At 36.3% G+C, this 27,052-nt stretch overlaps 2 protein-coding genes across 3 annotated transcripts in view; one reads left to right on the forward strand and one right to left on the reverse strand.

Annotated features, from left to right (window-relative positions):
* The window catches only part of EXOC5 (exocyst complex component 5), a 50,022-nt gene extending 41,896 nt beyond the window's left edge, over positions 1–8,126 (reverse strand). For both annotated transcript variants that reach the window (XR_012073637.1, XM_006199738.4), the window contains exon 1: positions 7,838–8,126. Coding sequence is in view for 1 of the 2 variants with exons in the window: in XM_006199738.4 (XP_006199800.1) it covers positions 7,838–7,864 (27 nt within the window). In the remaining variant the exon portion in view is untranslated. The remainder of the gene's footprint in view (positions 1–7,837) is intronic.
* Positions 8,124–23,480, forward strand: AP5M1 (adaptor related protein complex 5 subunit mu 1). The gene is made up of 8 exons (XM_006199737.4): positions 8,124–8,600; positions 11,154–11,799; positions 15,475–15,702; positions 16,289–16,428; positions 17,150–17,235; positions 17,329–17,447; positions 20,287–20,383; positions 22,786–23,480. The coding sequence occupies exons 1-8, from the start codon at positions 8,527–8,529 to the stop codon at positions 22,866–22,868; spliced, it is 1,473 nt and encodes a 490-aa protein (XP_006199799.1). The 5' UTR covers positions 8,124–8,526; the 3' UTR covers positions 22,869–23,480.
* The last annotated feature ends 3,572 nt before the right edge of the window (positions 23,481–27,052 follow it).

The raw sequence follows: 27,052 nt of genomic DNA on the forward strand, positions 1-27,052 counted from the left end.
GAGCCTGCACCTGACAGTATTTACAGAGATTCCCTCAGCTGCAGAGAACTTCACTCAACAGCATACTTTTCACAACCATCTGAGATGGGAATATAAAGGCCTTACCAAGCTGGTCCAAAGAAGGACAACTCTGACAGGTCATTTTATTTCCAGAACTCCCACAGGGGCCATCAACACTGTTACTGGGCCAGCATTGTACCTCTACTCCTGAGGCCCAATCTTGCTTCGTCACCCTGTCCTTTCATACACATTCATCCTAAGGGTACTTCCGAATACATATCCTGCACACTAAACTGTCTCAAAGTCTGCTTCTCTGAGAACTCGATCTGCAACACTGTAGTAGTCTAGACAAGAGATACTAACAGATGAAGGTGGCAGTGGAGGGGGTGCTGTAATATGGCCAGGTTCTTGACATTTTAAAGGATGTACTCGTACAAAGTGCTGATGGATTGGATGTGGGGAAATATTTTAAAAGGGAATCATGATTACTCATAGAGGTTTGCAGCCTTAACTACTGTGTGAATGGTGGGTGGTGCCAATTTATCGAGACAGGGGAAAGACATGGAAAAGGGAGCGGGGAAACAAAAGATTTTTCTGCATATGATATGTTGAATATGTCTACTAAATACAAGTGAAAATGCAGACCACACTGTATAGCACAGGGAAATATACACAAAATGTTATGATAAATCACAGAGAAAAAAATGTGACAATGAGTGTGTATATGTCCATGAATGACTGAAAAATTGTGCTGAACACTGGAATTTGACACAACATTGTAAAATGATTATAAATCAATAAAAAATGTTGAAGAAAAAAAAGAAAATGCAGAGCACATAATCAGAAAAATAAGTTTGTATTACAGGGAAGAAACTGGAGCTAGATATAATTTTAGAGTTATTTAAAAACCTCAGAACTAGATGAGATCATCTAGGAAGCAGAAGGGCATGCCAACATTTGGAGATAAGAGGAGGAAAGGGATCCAACAAAAGATAAAGTTAAAAGGGACCAGGAAAGGAAGAGGAAAAATTAGGAGAACAGTATTCTGGAATCCAAGGGCAGATTTTATCCTCAGAGGCAATCAAATTATCACAAGAGTTTAAGATAAATCAGCTACTGATTCCAACGGAATGGAAGTTCCAAAAAAAAAAAAAAAACCAAAACAAAACCTTTTCTGCTTATAAAACCAAATAAATCCCAGTAACTTACTTTCTAATGCTTAACACTGCTGCAGAGGCATTTTGAACGAGAAAAGGATAGCCAAATTAACTAATTCTAAGAACTCCAAATGACTAAGCCCTCCCAAGAGGATACTCAAAGAATTGTAAACAATTATAAACAACTTGTAAACAGTTCCCAAAATTTAAAATTTCATGAAATTGACAAAGGTATATCTTAACCTCTATGTTACTATAGTAATTAAAAGCAAAAATGGCCAAAACAAAAATCTAAGTAGGCACTATGACTAAGATACTATATTAAATCCAACTTTACACAATTACTGTGTCTGTTAACTGAGTTCGTATTCTGAATGTTCATAAACGCTACCAATTGTAGTAAAAACATGGGGTTTGTTGTCCTTTCTATTAAAAATTAAGACTTCAAGCGCTTGGATAGGAACACAAATCCCTAATTTAACATTGTTTCCTTGAGCAAATTCAACCAAACTTTTATATTTTCTTATAGTATCTTTCCCAAAAATAGATCCAATAAAATATGGTATAGCCACCCACAAACTCAAAGAAACTATATTTTCCCCTAGCCTAGGTAAAATAAATAAGTACGTAAGTAAGTAAGTAAGTAAGGCTTAGAGGATTTCAGAGAGAAGTATTTCTGTGCCCTGTTAAATCAACTAACAACGTGGGTTCAAGTACTACCTATATAAGGTGTTTTTCTCAAATTCATTGTGTATACCACCACCAAACTTATCTTTAAAACAGTTTCCTTTTAGTAGCAAACTTCCCTATGCAATTCCTAAACTATGAAGTTCACTCTTAAGGCTACCCTTTAAAGATCTTCTACTACACTACCTGATCTAATTTCTTTGCACCCCAAAATGAACAGGCACACTATCATCAGGCCTATTCTAGCCTTTTCTTCAAATCCATGCTACTTCTGCTTCCTTACCTATGACCAGGTAACTCATCCCACAAGGATACTCTTTCTCTTCCAATAATTCAAACTCATTTATAAAATTACTAAAAGCCCAGCTCAATTCCCACTTCCTCTTTAAAGAGTTCCTTCCCTACAAGATCTCCATTGATTTCTTCTCTTAAACAATCCCTATGAGGCTTAAAAATTCAAATCCCAACACAGAACATATTACTGCCATTTTGTCATTTACTGTTTTATAATTACTCTTCTCCAGACTTAAAGTGAAAGCAAGGGCAGATTTTGTGATACATTTCTCTTGCTTTCCAGCTGTGGTCAATAGAATAATGTTGGGCACACCATAGGTGCACAATAAATTAAAATACTTATAAACAGGGCCATGGCCAAGTCCCCTGCAAAGGATCTCAAGACTTGCCCCATACACCCAAAACCAAAAAGGCAGAACACTAACACCCTCATGCCAGAAATAAAGAACATACATTCTATGATGCAATAAATCCAAGATCTTAACAGAAAACAAATATGAATTTTATGCAATTCTGGCACTGGAACTAAATGAATTTTACTACATCTGGCTTCGCTTTTTAACCACATTCGATTTGATTTTCAAGAGACTCTATGTGCTTCATGGTGGATTTAAATGAATTACATTTATTGAGTATTGATTCTTTTGAAAAGTACAACAAAATGTTTCATCTTGTCTCAGATTAGCAAAATGGGATTCATTCTACCCACAGAAATGTAGAAAGATAAAGGATACACAAGACAACTAAAGGACTACGTCTAAAGGTTCTAGGAGCATCCCTGTTCTAGTGTTTGGTCTTTGACCCTGGTTCCCGACACAGAGCTCCTAAAACTCTTGTAATTTCCTCAGTGATAAGATTGATAGCTGCCTACAGGAACTCTTAAATCCCTTGGAATTTCCTGGGTGATAGGAGTGCCTTTTGTTCTACTGAAGCAACTCCTGGTGGGCTCCTGGATGGGGGCTGGTCACCAGAAGACCAAGCATGATCAGAAGCTTGGAACTTTCAGCCTCACCCCCTATCCTCCAGGAAGGGGAAAAGGGCTAGAGATTGAGTTAATAACTGATTATCCCTAAAGTGTGTGGCTCAGAGAACTTTCAGGTTGCTGAACATATCAAGGTGCTGGAAGGGTGGCACTCCCAAGCAGTGCATGGAATGTTGCACTTCTTCCCCATACCTTGCCTTATGCATCCATCTCACTGTTCCTGAGTTGTATCTTTTTATGATAAACCAGTAATTCAATTAGTAAACTATTTTCCTGAGTTCTGTGAGCCATCTAGCAAATTACTGAACCCGAAGAGTGGGTCATGAGAATCTCCAATATATGGCTAGTCAGTCAGAAGCACAGGTGACAACCTGGACTGCAACTGGTATCTGAAGTCGGGGCATTCTTGTGGGACAGAGCCTTTAACCTGTGGGATCTGATGCTACCTCCAAGCAGACAGTATCGGAATTAAAGTGAATTATAGAGCGGGGTGAGAGTACAGCTCAATGGTGGAGAGCATGCACAGGTCCTGGGTTCAATGATCAGCACCTCCATGAAAATAACTAACTAAATAAATAAAAAAACTAATCCCGTTCCCAAATAAATAAATAAAGTGAACTGCGGGACAGTCAATCAGTTGGAAAACTGACTTCACTTGTGCAAGAAATCCCCACACATTTGGTGTCAGAAGTGGAGTAATACTGAGAGTAGCAGTAGAGTGTTGAGAGAAGGAATAGTTCTTTATTTTCTTTCACTCTCCCAACTAGATTTTTAACTGAGAAGAACTTTTAACTCCAGTACCTGGAAAGATTTTTGGCCTAGGGTAGGAAAGGTTAGGTACATGTTTGCTGAAATGAGTACATTTTCTCATATACATGATACTGTAATTAGTGGCCAGGTTCCACAAACACTTTATAGCTAATACGGCTAAAATAAGTAGCATTTCAGCACTCTGAAGGTAAAGGAGTGGTCCTTACTTGTATATCTCATGTTCATTAGTGTATGTTTAAGTAGTTAACTGAACAAGAGAATAAGTCTTTTTCAATGTCTGCTTAAACAGCGTTTGTAACTGGTAACTTAGATTGTAAGTCTAAGAGACATAATGTGTTTTTAAGCAAAAATATGTTTGTGGCTATTCAAATTCTAATCTAGAAGTCAAATAGCTACTGACACACATCAAATTACCTGACATCAAATATTATTATCAAGGCACCTACATTTACAAGAAAAAAAAAATCAAATTCCTAATCCTGGCATTTAGGACCACCACAATTAAATCCCAATTACCTTACATGCCACTCCTCTTCTTCATGCATGCTATACTCCAGCTAAAATGAACTCTTCCCTTGTCTCTGGGGTCTACACTTACCTCTCTTTATATCTCGAATTTTTTGTCTGCTTAATCGGAATGTCTCTTCACCCAGTTCCACAAACTCTAATTTATCCTTTATATATCATCCAAATGGCACCTCCTAATCCTTTCCCACTTCTAAAGGTAATCTTTCCATCCTCTCAACTCTTATAGCACATTATCTAGACCTTCTGGACTCCATTTACAAGTTTACTTCAGGAGTATGTAGTTATGTATCTATTTTCCCTCCCCCTACTTAACAATAAGGGCAGGTTCTATAGCTAATTCAGCATTTTCCAAAGTATGTTCCATGGAATTCACAACATTAACAAATAGTAAAAAATAAAATAGTCTCATGGTCAAAAAAGTATGGGAAATAAACATCTTAGAATCTTTTAACATACCTAGGCATACTATAAATCTCTAATGATACAAAGCATGCCACACCCAAAACTTATTTGGTCTCTGAACCATATGGGTTTTTAGCAGCACATCTCACAGGACTGATACTTCTATAGCACACCCTTTGAGACATGCAGCCTCAGTAACTCAGGAGGTATTCAACAAATATTTGTTGAATAAATGGGTAATTGACCCTACTTAACAAAGAACTCTCCCATAAAGGTAGCCTGTCCAAATGGAAGGGAAGACTCCAGGAGAATGACAGGAGAGAAAAATAGCAAGAAAGGAGTGCAATGTTCTCACAGCAGCACAATGAAAATAAATATTTATGACAACAGAAAAAGAATTTACTATTCCAGCCACTTTTTATATGTAGAGGACATATTCCAAACCACACAGGAATTCCTGTTTAGAATGTCCCTCTTCGGGTGATCATTTAGAAACACTGCAGGTAGAATCTTTACAGCATTTCTGTCAGCTGAGGAAATATCTTGTAGCTTGATTTTGTTGTATGAAAGTGTTTACGTTGAAAAGGAAGTTTCATAGGACCAATAATAAGATTTTTTAAAAAGTAGGGTCAACACTTATGAAATTTCATGGATTCAAAGCAAAATTTTGTATTGATCTAACCTCTTTCTCAATGTGGAAAAATCAAAGCACAATTCAATTTATTAGTGCATTCAAACCAGGATGCATAAAAACTAAATAATCCTCGACTACATCCTGATCTCTGTTTTCCACAGTTCTCCAACTGCCGATAAGAAAGGGAAGCAAGAGAAAAAGACACTCCCTGATTTGTCCTACATCTTGGGTACTATGGCAGTAGCAACAGGAAATGGCAGCAATGACTGAGGTTTGTTTTTTGTTTTCTTTTTTTCCATCTTCCTCTAAAGAGACCAAGTTTTCTCTTATGGATAAGAACTTACTCAAGAGTAGAGTCCACTGTACGGCTGAAAAGATAACTGCACTTCTTAATCATAACTATTAACATTTAAATGTAACTATTAAGGTAATATGCTTTTAATTTTGATGAAGTAACAAGCTACATGTGATCAGGAAAGAGAAAGTCACATGAGTTAAAATCCATAAGCACGTTCAAGGTTGCTCTATAAACCCGCTGAACATAGGAGTAGTCTGTCTCTATCACCACTAGCAAGTTAAGTGAATATTACCAGCTGTCATGTAACTGAAGTCACTGAGTTAAATTAAACCTTAATTTGGTTTAACCACTTTACCAAATGACTAGACCCTAGAAAGCAAAATATACTATAGACACTTCTCTACCTCCTGTTCTTCCCCCATGTGGATGGGGGACAGAAATTAAATATATTTTCAAGGAAGTTACACAGATTCATGCAAACATTTAAAGAAAAAAAGATATAATATGGTTCAAAACAGAACTGGGACTATCCGGATTCATGAGCTCTAAGGTTAATGCCTTATGAACTGTATGACAAAATAACAGTTTTCTACTAATAGCTGGCTGGTCATTGGTAACCCATTAAGTAAATTACAGATTTCAACTTCATAAACAGTTTTCTACCTTTATAAAAATGTGAAAAATAAAACAAGGAACTATAGAACTTAGCTTCTTGCTCAGGAACACACAGTAAAAGCTTTTAGTAAAAAGAATGTCTCCCGCTCCTGTGTCAATCAATAAACAGATGGCATAATTTTGGAACTAGAAAACTTAATGTAATATACCTTCCGACACTTGAATCTGAGGAAATGCAATTATTATATCCAAATTCTTTTTTGTAATTATACCCCTTCACTGATTACTATTTTATTACAATTTATTATAACAATGGCACATATTATTCCACAACAAACACATTACTATCCAAAAGCTGACAGAAATCCAAAACATAGTTAACAGTAACAAATGAAAAGTTCCCAGTTATAAAAACTGTGGCATTCAAATTTTAAGCCAAAAAACAAAAAACAAAACCTGCTGCATCTTACGCATAAAAAAGGATCCAATTTTTACTTTTGGAGAAATTCTCTATTATCAACAGCATTCTCTCGATTATTTCTTATATTTTTGTTACTCAATACGAAACACAAGCACACACGAAAAGGGTCCTTCCTTCCTTCCCCTTTCCATGTCTGTTTTCATTTCTTTCACAAAAGGAGATCCCCTACACGGTTCATTGTTCGGTGGCCCAATTAGAATTTTCCTATTCATTAGCTCAAACATCACGGCTTCTTACACTGGATTTCCCTAAATTTAATTTCAAGTTTCAGAGAATGAAAACACTCCAGAAAACACATTAGAATGTCACTGTCTCACACGTTAAGGATTCCCTAGCTAGCCTTTAGGGAGGGTTTTTAATACACTTCAATTCCTCAAGACCTGAACCCAATTTTAATTTTAGTTTTGCCTCTCTTTAGACTGAAGGGCTTTGTAGGCCTTTATTGTCCTAAAAAAATACTACAGTCTTTTCAAATGCAAGGGTAAACTGGCAGGCACGTTGAATGCCACTGCTAATCACGAGCAAACGGAGTCATTAGTCCACGAAGAGAAGCCCCTGTCGTCCCAGTCTCAAGGGGAGACCTTAGAATATTACGCGGGGATCCAGTCGACAAGACGGGGCTCGCCCGACCTGGGTCAGGCTCCTCTTTCCGCGCCCTGAGTCAGCCCTTCCCACCCTCATCCGAAGTTCGTCTTCCAACGCCCAAACCCCCGAGGCTCCCTTCCAGCCGTGCGGGCAAAACCGACGCTCCCCGGTCCGGACTCTGGGATCGCTTCCCTGCCCACCTCCCCACCCCGGCCCCCAATACACCCCTCCCCCATTTCACGCACCGCCCGCGCCGCCACCGGAGCCGCCACCCACCCCTTCGCCTTCCCACCTTTCTTCCGAGGGCTGCTCCCGGGCAGCGGCGAACGCCCGCTTCTCCGCCCGCCCACCTCGCTGCCAGCACCCCGGGCCTGCCACTCCTCGAAGAGCCGCGGGGACCCACCTCGAAGAGCTCGGCCGTCGTGGCCATCCCGGCCGGCTGAGAGGCTCGCCTCGCGCTGGATGCCGTCTCGTCTTCACATGCTGCGCCTCAGCGGCGCCACGCACAGCTCCCTGCTCGGCTCGCCAGCTCCGGCTCCCGGCCGCTGCGGGCTGCCCCGCTCTCCCACAGAGCCCAGGCGGGGCGGGAGAGCGGCCATGAAGCGAAGCCGCAGACGCCTGTCAGCTGCCTCCCGGCGCCGCCCGCGCCGCTCCCATTGTCACCGCCTCGTACGCCGGAAGTGGAGCTGCGCGGGCCCGGGTGGCTGTCGGGAGGGGCCGGCGAAGGGGCGAGCAGCGGGCGAACCGCAGAGAGGCTCACCGCTCGGGCGAGGGAGGAACCGTGATCCTTGCGGGCCACCGTCCCGGAAGTGGACCCGAGAGGAAGAAAGTACCAGGGTTGCTGGGGATAAATGAGTTTCTGGAAATTTTAACTGCGAATTCACAGAATTTTGTGTGGCGTGTGTTGGCCAGGAGGATCTCAGAGGTTTTAGTCACTTCACCTAAAGGAGCTAGCTTCTCTGGTGGGGCAGAAAGTGGCTCTGGCTGCGTGAGCCTCGGGGCTTCTGGTTAAGAATACGTCTAAGAAAGCCGGTCTGCGCTCTTCCTCGGTGGCTACCTTAAAAGTTGTGTTGATACTTTCGTGGCTTTACTATGGCTCAGCGGGCAGTGTGGCTCATAAGCCACGAACCGGGAACTCCACTTTGTGGCACAGTCAGATTCTCCAGGTAAGTGCAGATCTGAATCCCCATGCATGATGGATTGGACGTATGGATGGTGTAGCAGTTTTGTGACGCTATGTATCCCTTGGTCCGACACCTGGGCAAGTTACCTATCCGCTGTTTCATCTGTTAAATGGAGATTGTAGTAACACTATCTCCCCATAGCTGTGAGGCCGTTTAAAGTTCAAGTCCTTTTCAGACAAGGCCTACAATAAATCTGAAATGACAGATTGAGTCATCCAACAAAGTATTTATTGAGCATATATTGAGGCTTTGTCTAAGGTCCCAGATTAGCTTCCTATCTTTACTTTCAGTCATGAAGTTCTTACACTTAAGAGAACTTTAATTATCTTCTAGAGGATAACGCTGGACTAGAGTTTAGCCCAGAGTTCTCAACTGTCCTTATCCAGTGACAGAGAAAGAAGTGGCATTCACCTGCTAGGCCGTTACTGGAGGGCTAGCTAATTCTTTCCTTTTCTCTATCAAGAAAATGTATGAGAACTTGAATGAATAAGGTTCACTAATACATGGGTAACTTTGAATGTATTCTAATTTTTCTTTTTAAAATTATTAGTAAACATCAATATTTTATTAGTAGCATTAGTGAATTAATAGGAAAACATCTTGGCTGGATGTGTTCTTGATCCTTGATGAGAACTGCTTATATGTTCTTTAGCCACACTTTTACAAATAAGAAATATGCTTGGGGAAGTTAGGTGACTTATACAGAAGCTAATAGCCAATAGATGACTTTGTTGTAGACTTTGGAGTAGAGAGATGAGGAATAGGGAAAGTACTTTTTTTTTTTAATTAGAGAAAATGTGATCTGACATTTTTGTACATGAGCAAAAGCGTCTTTCTTTTGTTTCCCTAAAAAAAGGATGAATTAGTAACTTACTGTTCAGCCTAGAGCATGCAAATCATAAAAGATTATTCATATTTTGTTCTTTTTATTACCTTATAGTATCTTTCAAGGCCATAAAGATAAACCACTATTACTAAGATGTTCTTACATATTTTTGCAGGGGTTGACAAGAAAACGGGATACCAAGTGTACTCAGGGTACTAGTGAATCCAAAATATGGAGGATTAAATTGAACCACTTTTTTCGATCCTGCTCAATTAAGATGGAATCAGAGGCAGGGAGAGTATAGCTCAAGTGGTAGAGTTCATGCTTGGCTTGCAAGAGGTCCTGGGTTCAATCCCTAGTACCTCCATCAGAAAAAAATAAAACCTAATTACCTCCAACCCAACTAAAAAAAAAAACCTAAACTAAACTAAGATGGAATCAGAGTTTAAAAATCCCATAGAGAGAGGGAAAGAAGTTTATGAAGGGAGTCAAAAGGTGCACACTTTCAGTTATGAACGAAGTTGTGGGGATGTAATGTTCAGCATGGTGACTAGTTGAATTATACTGTATCGCATATTTACAAGTTGCTAAGAGAGTAAATCTTAAAAGTTTTTATCACAAGAAAAAAATTTTTTAACTGTGTAAGATAACAGATGTTAACTGACTTATTGGGGGGAGGGTGTAGCTCAGTGGTAGAGTGCCTGCTTAGCATGCACGAGCTCCTGGGTTCAATCCCCAGTACCTCCCTAATAAATAAATAAATAAACCTAATTAGCTCCCCCAAAAAAGATTTTTTTAAAAAACTGAATTTATTGTGGTGATTGTATTGCAATGTATATAAGTACATCAAATATTATGCTGTACACCTGAAACTAATAGAATGTTATATGTCAGTTATACCTCAATTAGAAAGGGAGAGAGGCAGGGAAGGAAGGGAAGGAAAGAGAAGAAAAGAAGAGAAAAAGATCTTTGCATGCTTATCTGTAACAACAACAAAAGAAGCAGTGTGTCTACCAGTAAGAGTACAGATAGATTGTAGGTCATTAACTCTGTGGAATGCTGTGCAGCTGTAGCTTTATATATACTGACTTAGAAAATGAAAAAAGTTAAGTTTCACTACAAAATGTATCATTCTGTTTTTAAAAAATGACGGTATGTTTGTGATTCATTTTGCATGTTTATATTTATGCTTTAACAGCATTGAGAAACCTCTAGAAGGATGCACACTAAACTCTGGGCAGTGGTTACTCCTGGAGGTAGGATTGAGTCGGGAGAAAGATATGCCCTGTGATAAAAGGAGGAGGGGAGGAGGAAATAGAAAAATAAAAGTTAAAGAAAAAAAAGTCCTTATAGATGTGTAAAACATACATAGATATACATTCCTTGCCTACCGAGTGGGAATCTGAGTGGCCAAGAGACCAGGATTTTGAATTAGAACCAGGCATTCTACCTATTTTAAAAATTAACTAAATTGAATTTTTTTTCAATAATAGATAATGATACTTTATCATTTAGATGTATTAAATTCACAACAGGTAGTTACTACAGTAGGAATTTAACATGTAATACTTTTTTAGTTGTGGTTTTTGTGTACTTGCGTGTGTATGTTATTGTGTGTTTTGTTGTTATGGGTGTTTGCCTTTTCATTTTGGACTTCCAGATTTATTTTACTTGGAAGAATTAATTATGTTTTTGTTTCTATAATGCAGACGGTATCCAACTGTTGAAAAAAGAGCCAGAGTCTTCAATGGAGAAAGTTACGTGCCTGTTCCTGAAGATGGTCCCTTCCTTAAAGCACTGCTTTTTGAACTGAGATTATTAGATGATGATAAGGATTTTGTGGAGAGTCGTGATAGCTGTTCACACATCAATAAAACGTCCATTTATGGGCTCCCGGTAGGAGGTAAAGAACTTTGGCCAGTTGTTGCTTTTCTGAAGAATGGCATGATATATGCTTGTGTTCCACTGGTTGAACAAACTTTATCCCCTCGTCCGCCATTAATTAGTATTAGTGGAATTTCACAAGGCTTTGAACTTCTTTTTGGGATACAGGATTTTCTTTACTTAGGTCAAAAAAATGACACTGAGCTATATACAAAATTGAGCCAGTTGCCTGACTTGCTTCTACAAGCTTGTCCATTTGGTACTTTGTTAGATGCCAACTTACAGAATTCATTGGACAGTAATAATTTTGCTTCTGTTACTCATCCACAAAAACAGCCAGCCTGGAAAGCTGGAATATACAAAGGAAAACCACAAGTTTCCATTTCTATCACTGAAAAGGTAAAATCCATGCAATACGATAAACAGGATATAGCAGACACCTGGCAAGTTGTTGGAGCTGTCACTTGTAAGGTGAGATTTTCTCTGGTATTTGTTTTATCATACCATTCAACTTTTATGGAAAAAAAATTAAATTCGCCAACTTTATTTTACATCATTATGGGACATTCTTGATTCTTACTAGAAATTATTAGAAATAGCAGTCAGTAGATATTACAGTTGTGAAATTTTATGATGGTATCTTTTTCTTACTAATTGTATTGATTATATGCGGTTGACCCTTGAACAACTTAGGATTGAACTGTGTGGGTCCACTTGTACGTGAATTTTTTTCACTAAATACGTCGTACATTCAGTACTACACTATCTACAGTTGGTTGACTTCACACATGCAGAACTGTGGATATGGAGTGCTGACTGTACATTTGTACACAGAGTTTTGACTGCACAGAGGGTCAGCATCCCTAACCCTTGCATTGTTCAAGAGTCAGCTGCGTTGCTGTGTAATGAATTGACCTATTACTACAACCAATAAACGTTTATTATCCTCATAGTTTCTATAGGCCAGGACTTCAAGAACAACTTAGCTGGGAGCTTCTATTGTGGAAGTCCCTCATAAGAGTACAGTCAAGATTTCAGCTGGAGCTATACTCCCCTGAAGGTTTGACTGGAGCTGGAAGATCTACTTGCAAGGTGACCCAGTCACATGGCTGGCAAATTGGTGCTGGTCAATGGTGGGAGATTTCCACGTGGACTTCTCAGCAGGCTGCTTAAGAATATTCTCACAACTTGGTGACTGGCTTCCCTTTGATCAAATGATCAGAGAGACAGAAAGACAACCACCTGAGGCACAGGTGAAAGCTATTTTTATTACCTAAACTGAAAGGTCACATAGCATCACTTCTACCACTTTTTATTCATTGGAAGCAGATCGCTAGGTCTGGTCCACATTCAGAGGAGTGAAATTAGGTGCCATCTTTTGAAAAGAATAGTGTCAAAGAACTTGTGAAAATATTTTAAAGTTTCCATACCTGTTTTTCATTTTTTCCTAGGGGGGTGAAATGGACCAATTTCTGACTTAATATCTAAAATCATTTTCAAGGGTTCATGTTTTATTTAAACAAGTAACTAGGTTAATATAGGGTTCTCTGGTTTAAGGTTAGATAATAGGAAAAGACAATGAAAATAACAATACAGTTAGCAGTGATCAATGCCACATTCAATAATGATCAAAAATAAAAACCTCCAAGAGCATGTCTACAAGTGCATATTAATAGTCTAAGATGTCTCTGTTTTTCTGTTATCTTCCATCATTCACTGTGCTTACGAATGGAAGCTTTTTAATATCATATTAATGTTGAATGGCCATGTACAAATCCAGTAGAAAAAAGTAGATTTCAAGAACAGAGAATTAGGACAGTCCTAGCAGACAAATTGGGTCTTTCTTTTCTTTTTTAACCTTAAAGTGACCGAAAAGCTTGTGTGTCATTTTAAACTCACTTCTGTCATGATCAAAATTACATTCTAATTATTAATTTTTTTAGAAATAACTATTGTAAATGTCTCCAAAATTAAGGTGTTCATGGATTATGTCATTCATACCTCTTAAAGCTGTTGAATTCACTTTTCTCATAAGTTCCGTGAAATGAAAGTAGGAATATTCACTATCTCTGTTTTTTTCATTTTGTGGCAATAAACAGGGAATATATTACATATAATTTAATACTAATTAATATGATGTTTAAATGTCTCAGTTCATTGATAGGGTGACCCTATTTTATTTCTTCTGGGAATTTTGGATTGGCTCCTATTCTTAGTCTGATACAAATGATCGTGATGGAAAAGTTTCTTCTTTAAAAAACTTATTTCTAAAAAATAAAAATAGTCAGGGTATACTAAAGCTTATGAACTAAATGTTTCTTTAAGGTTGTATGTAAATAGTGTAACTGTTAGCCAAACTGTTTTTAAGTATTTAAAGAAGTTTTATGGTGAGGTCTATTGTACATGGAAATAATTGTCCACATTTTATCTCAATCCTAGTAGGAAACCTGGTAAACCCAAAGCCAATGGACTGAGGTTCTAATTCTCACTCCACCACTAATTTCTCTGTCTCTGGAAAAGTTACATAATTTATTCCATCTTTTCTCATTTTTAAATTTAGATAAGTACCTAGGTTCCCTTTGGTTTTTTTTTTTTAGCACTTTTTTATTGAGTTATAGTCATTTTACAATGTTGTGTCAAATTCCAGTGTAGAGCACAATTTTTCAGTTATACATGAACATACATATATTCATTGTCACATTTTTTTTTTCGCTGTGAGCTACCACAAGATCTTGTATGTATTTCCCTGTGCTATACAGTATGGTTCCCTTTGTTTTTATAATTCCTAGTTAATAGTCCAGATTTATGTATGACAAATTGGTTTAAAGGGTGGTACACAGATTTATTCCAGAATGAATGTCTTCATCCCATAGTAAATAGCTAGTACTCTGGTATTTTAAATGCCTCGATAACAGATAATTGTTGGTTATTTCCATAATGGTTGCTATTTCTCTGCTGCCTTTAAGAATGTTAGTGTGTTAGAGGATAATTTAATAAGTATAAACTGAATATTTTAAAAATTTAGTACTATTTGCTATTAATATTTGATCATTTATTATCTCAATAAATATCTGCCAGAAAATAAAACTTTTCTTAAATTCTTGCTATTCACATGTAGAGAATAAGGTAGCAGATGATTTAAAAAGTTGAAAACACCAAAAGTATTCTTAAGTTTTGTGGTAGTTATTTGTTATTTTTATTTTCAAATGGGATTGACATTATTCTGTCACTGAAGGACCTTTATAAGTCACTAGTTATATATGGTACTGTTCATAATGCCTGCATGCTCTCTAAATGCTTGCATTATTTAACTGATATATCTATGAATTCACACATATATCAAGTGGTATATAAAAAAGTGGAACATTGCAACCAAAAGGTATGGTTTATAATTAGAAAAAGATATCCATTTAGCAAACATTCTTTTAGTGTCCCTTATATCAGGCTTTAGAAATACAAAGAAAAATAAAACAGTTCTTTCAAAACACTTAAAGCTTCAAGAAGGAAACAAACAGGCACAGACAAATACCTGTAGAAAGTGGGTCGTTAATGCATAATGCAGATTGTGTGTGATATGTATAAAAGCATAGAGGCGTAGGACATGATTTATTCAGGGAACTGCAAGAATCCAATATGTCTACAGCATAACTTGCAGGGTAGAAGATGATCAAAGAAGTAAATGGGAGCCAAACAGCAAAAGGCTTTAAAAGTAATACAAAACTGAGGGGGAACTATTGAGAGGTTTTGACATGGATACAATATAATTAGAATTATGTTTTATTAAGATAGCTCTGGCATTGATGGAGGATGAATTGATTAGAGGAAAGCAAGTCTAAATGTACTTAGAAGGCTATGACAGAATTGTAAGGGCTCAAATCAATGTGTTTGTAACAGGAATGGAGAGAAGTAGCTTTTTAAGGGTTTTAAATGTAATCAGAGGGCTCTAGGAAGCCTTTTCTGGTCTCTGGCTTGGGTGTCTGACAGCATGATAGAACCATTAACCAGGACAAAGAAAGCAAGGAGAACACTACCTTAAGAGAAAAGTAAGTTAAGTTTTGAAAACTGACTCAGATAAATTAAGAAAATCCTCACTTGGAAGATGTATGCATCGAAGATCTTGGTAATATCTGTTTGTTTGTATTGCAGTGTGATTTAGAAGGAAGCATGCCAAATGTTACCATCAGCTTGAGCCTCCCCACCAATGGATCACCGCTTCAGGATATCCTGGTTCATCCTTGTGTGACGTCTCTTGACTCTGCCATTCTGACTTCTAGTAGCATTGATGCAATGGATGATTCTGCATTTAGTGGACCTTACAAATTTCCACTCACTCCACCTCTAGAGTCATTCAACTTATGCTACTACACTTCCCAGGTAAACAACCTTGGAGAAGTTGAGACTTTGCTGATCTTCATAGTTATGAATTCTGTTGTAAGCCAATCATCCATACTTTTGGTCCAGACAAGAACTTTTCATGAATTATTTCCAGAAGATTCAGATTGTTTCCCCTCAATCAGTTGCTAATGACCACTAAAGCTACTGCTGATCTGGCAGGGGTAGGGTATTGGAGGGGGAGTCATAGATAACAAACAGGGCGGCAGGAACCATGGGCAAGGGTCATTGATCAGTATGTCTAGTTCACATTCTATGTTGCAGGTCATAGAGAAGCTAGGGGAGGGGAATCTAGACAAGCAATAGTAGGGAAAAGAATGTATTGCACACCTTTTTAAGACACCTTTCTTACCTCTGGAAGTAGAGAGAGATGGAAGAATCCCTGTCCTTCGAAGGAATGTAGCTCCGTCATCTATCATCAAAACAGCTTGGACTAACCCATTAGTCATTAGATGTGTATCTGCATATAATGACTATATTACTGCAAGGCTTGTTTCTCAATCACCATTGATATTTTAGACACATTAGCCTGAGAATTATATAAAAACATGTTTATGTTTGTTTCCAGGTCCCTGTCCCACCAATTTTGGGTTTTTATCAAGTGAAAGAGGAAGAAATACAACTAAAAATAACAGTTAATTTAAAACTTCATGAAAGTGTGAAAAACAATTTTGAATTCTGTGAAGCTCATATACCTTTTTACAATAGGTAGGAATAAAATAACATGATGCCATGATTTCTGCCTTCCTTTATATGTTCCCACTGCCCTATAATAGTCTTAGCTTTTACCTTATTTTTAAGATCTAAAAATTTTGTTATTCAAATGTATTCTGATTCTGAACCAAAACATAATCATAAAAATAATCTCTTTATTTGTAAATGTGTCTTTGTTTTTCCGGTTAAGCTTCCTAATGAATTATAAACTTCAGCCAGTGTAGCTTCATCACGGATTATTTTACTAATGGCTTTATTTCTAGCAGTTCCTCTGTACATACACATCAAGCCTCACTTATCAACTACATGGTGAATTAAGCCAATTATATCATAAGATTACTTCCTCATCAGTTGTACTAAGTTTGTTCTACAGCATTCTTCTTTTCAAAAGACACCTAAATATATAGTAAAATCATAGTTTTAATATTGTATCAACCCATGTGCCTATGTTAACACATTCTATATGATTTTGTAGTTACCTTTAGAATTAATAATGAAATGTATGTCATCACCAAAAATGTTTATTGTGTTTTTGTGTATTTTGAGATAAAATATTCATTATTTGTTCTCCTCTGTTCTGTAAACTTGAATACAGATCTGCTTCTATATTGTCGTTGTATTAAATACCAGTAGCGAGAGTCGACTTAGATCTCTGAAAACTGTTAATATCTGTGATCATTTTTTCTTTCCATTGTGTCCTTTTCTTTTTTTAAAGAGGACCAATCACACATGTGGAATACAAAGTTAGTTTTGGCCAGCTTGAAGTATTTCGAGAAAAAAGCTTATTGATCTGGATTATTGGTAAGCTAGGTATTATTTATTGATTTCTTTTCATTCATTTGCTGTAGAATCTATTTAATTTAGAATAGTTGATTGGTATATTTGTGTTTTTAGGACAAAAGTTCCCCAAATCAATGGAAATTAGTCTTTCTGGAACTGTAAGTTTTGGAGCCAAGAGCCATGAAAAGCAACCATTTGACCAGATTTGCATTGGAGGTACAGCATATTTAAAGGTAAATATACTTATATGGCTCACTACATTAGAAGTTTTTCCTTTGTTTCTAAGTTGCATATACCTAATTGATTTTTAATGTTTTCTAGCCTTTTTTTTTTTTTTAACTTCTGTTCTTTTTGTATGTGCTAAGTCCTCTTTTAGGCTTTAGTGAGATTCTTTTTGTTTAGAAATCATTTTCTATTTCACTTTAAAATCTTTAAGGTCAAAGAGTTTCATAAAACCTAAAAATCTCAACCTAACCTAGTTCAACCCAGCTCTTAGGTAACACATTCAAGGTTTGTATCCAAAGAAATGTAAGATGTAGTCTTCAGGGATTTTTTTCAGTGATGCACATCAGTAATCAATCAGTGCTAACTGCTTTTGGTCTTCCAAAGAAAGAGTGAGCACTTCCAACCAAAGTGGTCAAGGAAAGCTTCATTGTAGACATAGAGTTTAAGCAAAACTCTGAGGCCCAGAGAAGCATGAATATGAAGCCTTGAAAATTGACTAACATTTGTTATAGGTAAAGAAATGACTTAATCAAAAGAATAAAGGATAATGAGGCATGCTTAGGAACCTGTGATAGAAACACACAGAGGCTGGATAAGTGAGTTAGGGCTGGATGGTAGAGGGTTTGAATCTGGCTTTTATCGCTATGTTAGACAATGTTATAATTCTTTGAGTATGGAAGTGGTCTCAGAAAGTGCTACTGTATGAGAATCAATCTGAAATAGATGTGAGGAAGGTTAGTGAAGAAAAAACTAGAGACAAAGAAACTATTTTTTAGCTGTATTAGTATTCCAGATGAAAGGTGGTAAGTTAATGATGCTGATGAGCTAGTGTCGTGTCACAGAAAGAGAAAGGAGGGGAAGAAAAAGAAAGAGAGCTGTGATAAAGGTAAAGCCTTCGATCTCATTAAATAGAGAGATAAATAATTTTAAGTCAAGATGGTGTCATTAAAAACTTTGTGACTTAAACCAGACTTGAAACTCCTAGAGGGCAGAGACTATGTGAGTCTCATTCATTCATTGTTTTATTCCCAACATCTAGCTCAGTACCTTGCACATAAATATTTGATGAATGGATGAATGTACTTAGAAGAAAGTTCTATTTCTTAGAAGAAATATGGAGAAAGTTGGGAGGGAGTGGGTTTGCTTCATATCATGTATGTTTCTGGTGATAGAAACTTACCCCAGTGTAGGTGTCCAGTAGGTGGCCAAAAACCCAAAGCTAGATTCTCAAGAGAGCTCAACTGTTCATAGGATCTAGGAGTTATCCATGGAGAAGAAAGAGTTGAGACAGTAGAAATGGATAAAGTTAGAAAAAGGTAGGAGAAAACAGGAGGAAGATGAGGAAGAATCAGTGAGGGAAATTGAAAAGGTGATCAGAAATGGAGCAGGAAAACCTAAAGAGAATGGTATCAAAGAAGAAAGATTGAAATATACACATAAAAGCAACTAGGGGAAATGATGGTGAAGTCAGAAGTACACTAGTGATACTCATTTCTTCTACCTTGCTTTCAACTCTGTCCACAAGCTTTGTTTCAATGATTATTATAAAAATTCCCACTTCTAGATGTTTTTCAGAAAAAAAGTGGGTATGTTACTATACTGTATATTTTGCAAAGGTAGGGATTATGACTTTTCTATTCATTTTCTTCACCTAACCAGTTACAGTCTCATCAAAAGCATGTAATATGTATTTGTGCTCACTGAATAGATTTATTTTTATAGTATCTAGTTGTATGAAAATCAACCTCGTCATAACTTTCAGCAGCCAGAATTATACCAAACAAGCAAGCAAAAGCCCTTTACTACTGGTTAATTTTAGTTGCAATAGGGAAAAAATTGCTGAGAAGATCTGAAAATCACATCTATGCATGTGATCAGTTAGTTTGGCAATCAAAAGGAGAAAGCTAGGAAATGAGAGAAATTTGCAAGGAAGGGAGAAGGAGAAAAATGTATAGCAAAGCTATCAGGATATTGCAAAATTAAGAGCTTTTAGCAGCAAAGATGAAGGGAATCACAGCAAAAGGAGACCAGAGTTCTGTAAGAATAGACCTTTCACAGGTTATTTGAAGATCACCATGACTCAGAGCCAGCCCAGCACTATGCCTTCAGAGAAGGTACTAACGGCCCTCTCTATTAAAGCATAATATATTAATTGGCATTTATACTGATCATACCACATTATCAATTAAATCCAGGAACTTATGTTCATTCAGTGCATTCATGGATTTCAGAAAGGTTAATTCTATGAAAGTTAAATTTCAGTTTTCTGAAAAATTAAGTAGAGCATCTCATTACCTCCAAACACCAAATAAACTGGTGTTTCTATTTTAGTAATTACATTCTTGTATTTTGCTAGAAAATGTATATGCTTCTGCCTATAAAAAGAATTATGATCTGAAATATATCACAGCCACATAGCCTCAGAGATAGAAGAGAAGATACAGAACACCAAACACCATAGGGGAAGGAGCACCGGCTTTTGTAGTCAGTCAGGTCTGAGTTCTGATGCCAGCTCTACTACTTACCTGCTGGGGTGCTGAGTGCTTCCATCTTTGAACCTCAGTTTCCTCACTTATGAAATAGGAATACCTTGCATTGTAGATTAGAGTTTATATTAGTGAAGGGCCTGTATGTGTTAAGTACTTCAAAATGGCATCCTTACAAAGAAACAACCTGATACAAAGAGGAAAAGGTGAGTATAAATGTGTATACACGTGCACACACACACATTATTTGTGATTTTTATTTTGTGAACTGTGAAATAATTTCCTAAAATTGTGTCAAGGGAAAAAATGTGACCATCATATTTACCAAATAATCACCTCAATTTGGTTTCTCTTGTTCTAGCTTCATTTTAGGATCTTAGATTACACACTCACTGGATGTTATGCAGATCAGCATTCAGTTCAAGTTTTTGCATCAGGAAAACCAAAAATAAGTACATGTAAGTTGTGCAGATTCCAACTAACTTGAGGGAATTAACATGATGTTATGTTAAGAGAAAGTTAACATGTAACAGAAAAAGATCAGAGAATAATTCCAATTTCTAAAAATTCTGGCCTCATCCCATCCTGTTAACAGTGTGTGTACTTTACATTGCCCTCTGTCTTCTCCTGTTAATAAAATGGTCTGGATGAGCGAGGATTGATATAGAGGTGCGCTCTAGTCTAAAGTTGGATTTGCTTTGCTCTGCTTACCATATACTCTCTTACCGGGCAAGTTAGTGAAGTTTTAGTTTTCTCATCTATAAAATGGAATTAGTAGCAGCATTTATCTCAGGGTTGTTATGAGGTTTAAATAAAATTATATTGACCAAGCACTTAGCATAATGCTTGGCATATAGCATGGATTCAGTAAATGTTAAATATGATTATTACTTAAAATTTTAAGTATTTTTAGCAAGTGTTATAGTCCATGAGCATTATTTAGTACCCTATTTTACTAACAGGAAGGCAGTAGAAAGGATTCCTGCCTTTGGTGAGTTAGTTGGTGATATATATATATATAATATAAATTAAAATATAGAGAGAGGAGACAAAGAGCAATTTGTAAATTAATTTCAAAATTATTTAATTCAGATCAAATACAGATATGTGACATAGAACAAAAAAGTAGCTATAATAAGGTAGAGTTAGCTAAACAAAAGCAGAAACCTTTTGCCTTATGTATTAGGGAGATATAAGCTATTGTATTTAGATAAGTATTTCTTAAACTAAGAGTTAGAATCCCTAAAATAGGAAGGATAGGACACGATTTTGTACTTGAAATTTTCAAAAAAATACAGAACTCAGAACTACTGAGTTCTAAGCAATTACTTGTGAGTGGTAGTGGTAGTAATAAACCAGAATGAGCCATACTCTGTCTCCTTAGGCTTTCCCTTAGCTTTCTCCTACATCATTTTTTGGTTGTTTTTTTAAAGAAATTCATGTATATGGAAGAGTCTTCATAATGCTTTTTTTTTAAATGAAGGGACAATATAGTTTTTTGGGCAAACCATTAGTTCTGTCTAAATGCCAACAGACTGATATTTTAGGTTGTCTATGGGAAGCATGTTATCTCTTTAGATAATGTCTAAAATATTGTAAGTATTCTTATTAATATTAACTAAACATATTATGGTTATTTTCAGAGAGCGTAATACAGGATGGGATGTTTCAGTAATATACCTGCTTCTTAATATAAAATACATTGAATGAAAGAGGTCATTTTAAATGGATAATTATGACCAATATTTTATTTCCTTCCTCAGTTAGTTTCAGAATATAACTATTACTTTGTGCAACTATGTAAAACCTTTATTTTGCCATCATCTTGACAATAAAATCTATATTCATAGTATACAGCTTAGTTCTGAAAATAGTTTAGTCACTAATAATAATTTAATAGCTACTATTTATTGCTTACTATGTGCCAGGCACACAGTTCTAAGTATTTAATGCGTGTTAACTCATTAATCCTTACAGCACCCTATGTAAGTGTTGTTATCTCCATTTCACAGATGAGGATGCTAACAGAACAGAGAGATTAGGGTCACATAGCTAGAAGTGGCAGAATTGGGACTCAGATCCAAGCAGTCTGTCTCTAGAGGCTGACCACTTAACCAATGTGCTATGTTGCCTCTTAGTTTTACGAGGTTCTCAAACTGAACCAAAAAAATTAAAGCAACAAGGTAGTATATCCTACCTATATCCTTTTCATTATGAAGAAGGACGTGAAGATGGTAGAAAAGGTGGAACTTGATATTCAGTGATACATGACAGAAGAATTTACATGTGTCTAGTGCCAAATGAGCATTATCATCTCCATTTTACGTATCAGAAAACTTAAATTCAAAGAGCTTGTCATTTATCCGAAACAGCAAAGCTATTAAAACAAAAAGCTTAAATTTGATCAGAACTATAAGAAACCACTGAAAAGTTGGGTATGTATTTCTATCTCTGAAAGCTTGGGTAAAGAATAGCAAGATGAGAATCAGAATTGTGGTAAAGAGGTTACAGAAAGGAAACCAATAAAACTATGTTTATTATTTTTGTAGCTTAAGTAACGTTCCTTAAGAAACAATTTAGGGAAAATGTGAGGAAAAATGGCATATTTGGCATAAATGAGAGATATTAGCATAAATTTGGCATACATAAGCTAAAAGATGGATTCATATATTTAATGAACCGTATTTTTTAAAGTGGTGAAAGTTATAATAATGCCTCAATAAAATTTGAATTAAAATGAATGGTTCAAAGTATTGCCTTCCCTGAAATAATTGTGTTTCACAATTTTAAATATCATGACTCTGCTCTCTCATTGAAGTTTTATTAAGATAATATAATCTTACTTTTTTTTTTCCCTTAGACCGGAAACTAATTTCTTCTGACTATTACATCTGGAATTCTAAAGCTCCTGCTCCAGTAACATATGGATCATTAGTACTGTAATTGTCTCATGTTAAATGGTACAAATCTAACATAAATTAAGTCATAGTCATTTATTTTTAATGTGTATGCATATAACCTATGAGTGAAAAGCATTGATTTAATTATAAAATGCTCTTGTTCAGTGTTTTTAGCCTGACTTAGTTTGAAAGAACATTTTAAAGATTAATGTACCCAATTGTGTTACCCTTTGATTATACTCAAGTATGATTCAGAGCATAAAATGTAGTGACTTACTTTCAGCTTACTTTAGGCTAGTCCTGGGTTACCCTGCCACACGTGTTTCTTCCTGCCCCTGTGGCAGACGTGGCTAATCAGTCACAGCCCTCTTTCTCCACTGAGCCTTCCTGGATATGAGCTCAGGCTCCTTCTCAGCCAAGAGCTGCAGGCAGCCCCTCCTAATGGATTATAGATGATGTGCAAGATAAAAAAAACTATTTGCTCTTCCAACCTAAGTACTCGTACAATGTGTTGTTCCAGAATGCCAAAGACCACATTAGAAAATGTAAACCTCTTGAGAAAACAGCCAGTGGAAACAAAGGAAAATTGTTTAAGTAGGAACCTGTTTTTAATCAGAACTATCCAGCTGACTAATAAAGAATCTGCATAATTCTGTTTATGGTGTTTATCTCTGTTTTAGAGTTCCTTTTCAGGCAAGCTTATTAATCTGCCACAGTAACATTTTGTTTAGGATATCAGTAAGCATTTTAAGAGGGCTGGGATACCTTCAGAAGATGAGCATAGTGTTTTGTGACTACTGAATATCTGCAGCCAAGTTTTAAAGATAAATTTAGATATAATGTTGGTTTTCCCTGTTTTATTATATCATAATTCATGAATGAATGAGTTCAGATAAAAATTCAAAAGCTGTTTGATGGATAGAGAGTATCATTTAATCTTATTTAACTCTCATGTAGCACATTTTCTTTAAATTTGTCACCATTGCTTCCTTACTGGCATCCTCTGGGTTTCTTCAGGAACCATCCAGTCATACTCTTTACTCTCCATTTGTCTTTACAATTATATGTCACATTCTGTTTTCAAAGTAATTCACTGTCAAGTTGGACTTTAAATGACCATTCAAGAAAAGATGAAATCTCAAGATCCCCAAAACTTAATCCATGTCAGGTTTCATTTTACAGAACAGAATTAGAAGAGTTACAAAAAATATGCATTACAGATTAATATTCAATTAAATTATATCTTGGTTTCTATTTTTTTAAATGAGTCCCTTAAGGAAAAGCTTAGAAAAAGCTGCTAACTCCTTGAAAGAGAGCTATGATAGTTTGAAAGGAGAGTGCATATAAATTTAGGATTTAAAATACGATTTTTTTAATTAAGGTCAATCCTACTCATTATAAACTCATTTTCTGCAAGGCATTATCATGGCATAATGGTCTATGTTCAAAATTATCCCAAGTAACAAAGAAAATGGAATAACTTTTGGACCAAGACTTTAACTTGTTATTTCTAGCTTAATCATGTGTAATCAGTAGTAAAAACTTTCGTTTTGAAAGAGGAAAATCATTCCTCTTAAGTTTTTTGATCTCTGTTAAACTCAAGGAAAGCTTAACATTTCACTTATGTTCATATTAATGGAGTCATTTGGACATCTTGATTGTATAAATGTTCAGTAAAGTGCACTAAGGTAGTTATGGGGCATTTATCTAGTGAGTACGTTCAGTATAATAATCCCCTAGGTAAAACTTTCTTATAAGCAATCAGAAAGACCAGTGAATTTTTGATCCGACATTTCTAGAAACCTGAGGAAAATCTAAGGAGTGCTGGAAAAGTGTAGGGGGCGATGGGGAACCTGATGCCATCTGTTGCCATTCCGCTCTAACATAACGCTGCAGAACTAAAACCAACTCGTGTTTTCATCCTGTTGAGATCAGCTGGGCACACTGTGATGCTTTTGATTTTGTCTAGAAACCTGTCACTTCAGGATAATTTCTGAAGACAAAGTCTGTTTCCCGTTTGGTAGGTGACCTGTTTAATGTTTTCTCTGTGTCTGGGAACTCCTTAGTGTAATTAGCGACCTTTGAACTCCACAACTAATCCTGAGCTATTTTGTATTCCTTACTCATCTTTAAGGCTGGACCTTTCTTTTCTTCAGAGTCTGCTGCCACAATTAAAGAAGAAACAGCTGCATTTCAAAGGGATTCCGATTCCAGAAGCTTAATCGTGATTGACATGTTCTTATTCTAAGCTATAAGACACTCTAAGAGTCCTTTCTTGGGTTAAAACTTCAATCATTTTCTAAAAAATTATCTCACTATGGATTTTATTCATTTTCTTTGATAACTATTCTTTGCATTTTTTAACTTGAAAGATGCTTTGCATTTGCACTGAATATGAGCACCTACTTCCAGTTAAAGATTTGGATGGTGTCAGACCTACTCTAGATGCAAAATTGCTAAATTCCCTTTTCGTGCCAAAATATGATTATGAAATCTGATGTCTATCATATGGGTAATTATTCTTCAGTAGACCCAAAATGTACAAAAATGTTAAATTTCTGAAAGTGTACCCAGAAAAGATACTTCATGATTTTGGTAAAACTTTTCTTCATTTTTTTACTAAACAGTATTTTTAAAACTTTTTAAAGTCAGCAGTACCCTTACTGTGTGAGACAGTCCCCTTACAGTGGTGGGCATTTTTCACCTTTTACTTTTAAAATAATTAATTCAGATGTTGGGTTCAAAGTAAATAGACTTGTCAGGAGTTCTTAAATTACTTGTTTTTTTTTTAATAATTTTAATTAAACATTAGTCTCGTAAAATTTAATATTTTACACCAACTCAGTATTTCTAGTGAGTTAAAATTTTCATTTTATACCTTGTATGGTTTAAGATATTTCCAAGCACAATTTCATACATAGAACAACTGTTAAGATTTTTCTCCTGGTTTTTATGATAGTATTTCAGGTTCCGTTATAGACACTCCTGGACTCCTGCACCACGCCTGGGAGGTAGGTTGGTCCAGTTATCCAGAGTCTGCAGGGACTGCTGCCACAGCAGAATGGTTGTTTCTAAGACAAAGGTCAGAAAAGGGATGTTAATAAACAGTCCTCAGGTTTAAGGGACTTTTTTAGGATTACATCTTAAATTCCAACAAATCAGATTTAGGAGTTACTGAAAGTGAAATTGATCCATCCCTCATCCAAACTTTGCAATACTTTCCTGTTCTGACATCATTTAGATAGTTAGCTGTATTATCAGATTAGAAACCATTGTACCAGGCTGCTGAAAGGAAAAGGAGGCAAAAAGCTAAACATGGGATGAATTCTGAACCTTTTAACCTGGCTGAAGTACGTTGGTCCCTGTTATGCAAATACCTTCAATCCTCTGCTAAGTTCAGTGGAAATAATTTTCTTGAATGACAGGTTTATTCAGCAAGGATTCAGTTGGTGATTAATCCCCCTTTGATCTAGGGTATTTCACTTAACTACCAGTTACCTCGTTCTGACAAAGTGCAACTGAGATTAGGGAGATCACTAGAACACTACCAGGGTGTGCGTTTATTCTCTATAACCTTTTAAAGCAAGGGCCAAGAATGCAATTTATTTTCAGTATTTGAAGATGTAAAAGTCCTGTCTGCTAAGTTAGAAAGTCAATTGAATACCAAATGAAGTTTATTTCTTACGTAATAGAGCAAACATTTCTTTTTACTTTGCCTAACAAAGATTTCAGGAAACATAGGCTTTGAAGAAAGAAGAAATAAAGACTACATTCTAAGTATATCTTCTAGTTTTGTTTCATGTACTAGCGTGTATACTCATTGGCCCTGAGATAACCCAAAAATTTAACTGGTGGCTACAATTTAGGCTGAGAAAATGCTTCTACTTTATTAAACTGCACAGTTTTTCCCTACCCTCCCCCATTAAAAAATGTCATGGTATGTGGTAAATCCAATTGAGAAAAACATGTCGTAATACACAATTATTCATCTTAAGAGTTCTGATTTCAAAGCTTCATTTAACTTTGTCCTTTCTTGAGGAAAAAGAGCTCATCATGTTCCCATCATGAATCGGTAAGTGATGCCATTACCAAAATACTTCAAGGTAATTATTTTAAATTACCAAAATAACCATTTTCCACAGTCCTGTTTGCTACTTTCTTTGCCTTTTTCTCATGTAACTGGTACTCTTCTTCTGTAACTTTAAACTTTGAAATATTCTATGAAAT

Source organism: Vicugna pacos, chromosome 6 (genome assembly GCF_048564905.1).
Source record: "Vicugna pacos chromosome 6, VicPac4, whole genome shotgun sequence".
NCBI classification, from domain to species: Eukaryota; Metazoa; Chordata; class Mammalia; order Artiodactyla; family Camelidae; genus Vicugna; species Vicugna pacos.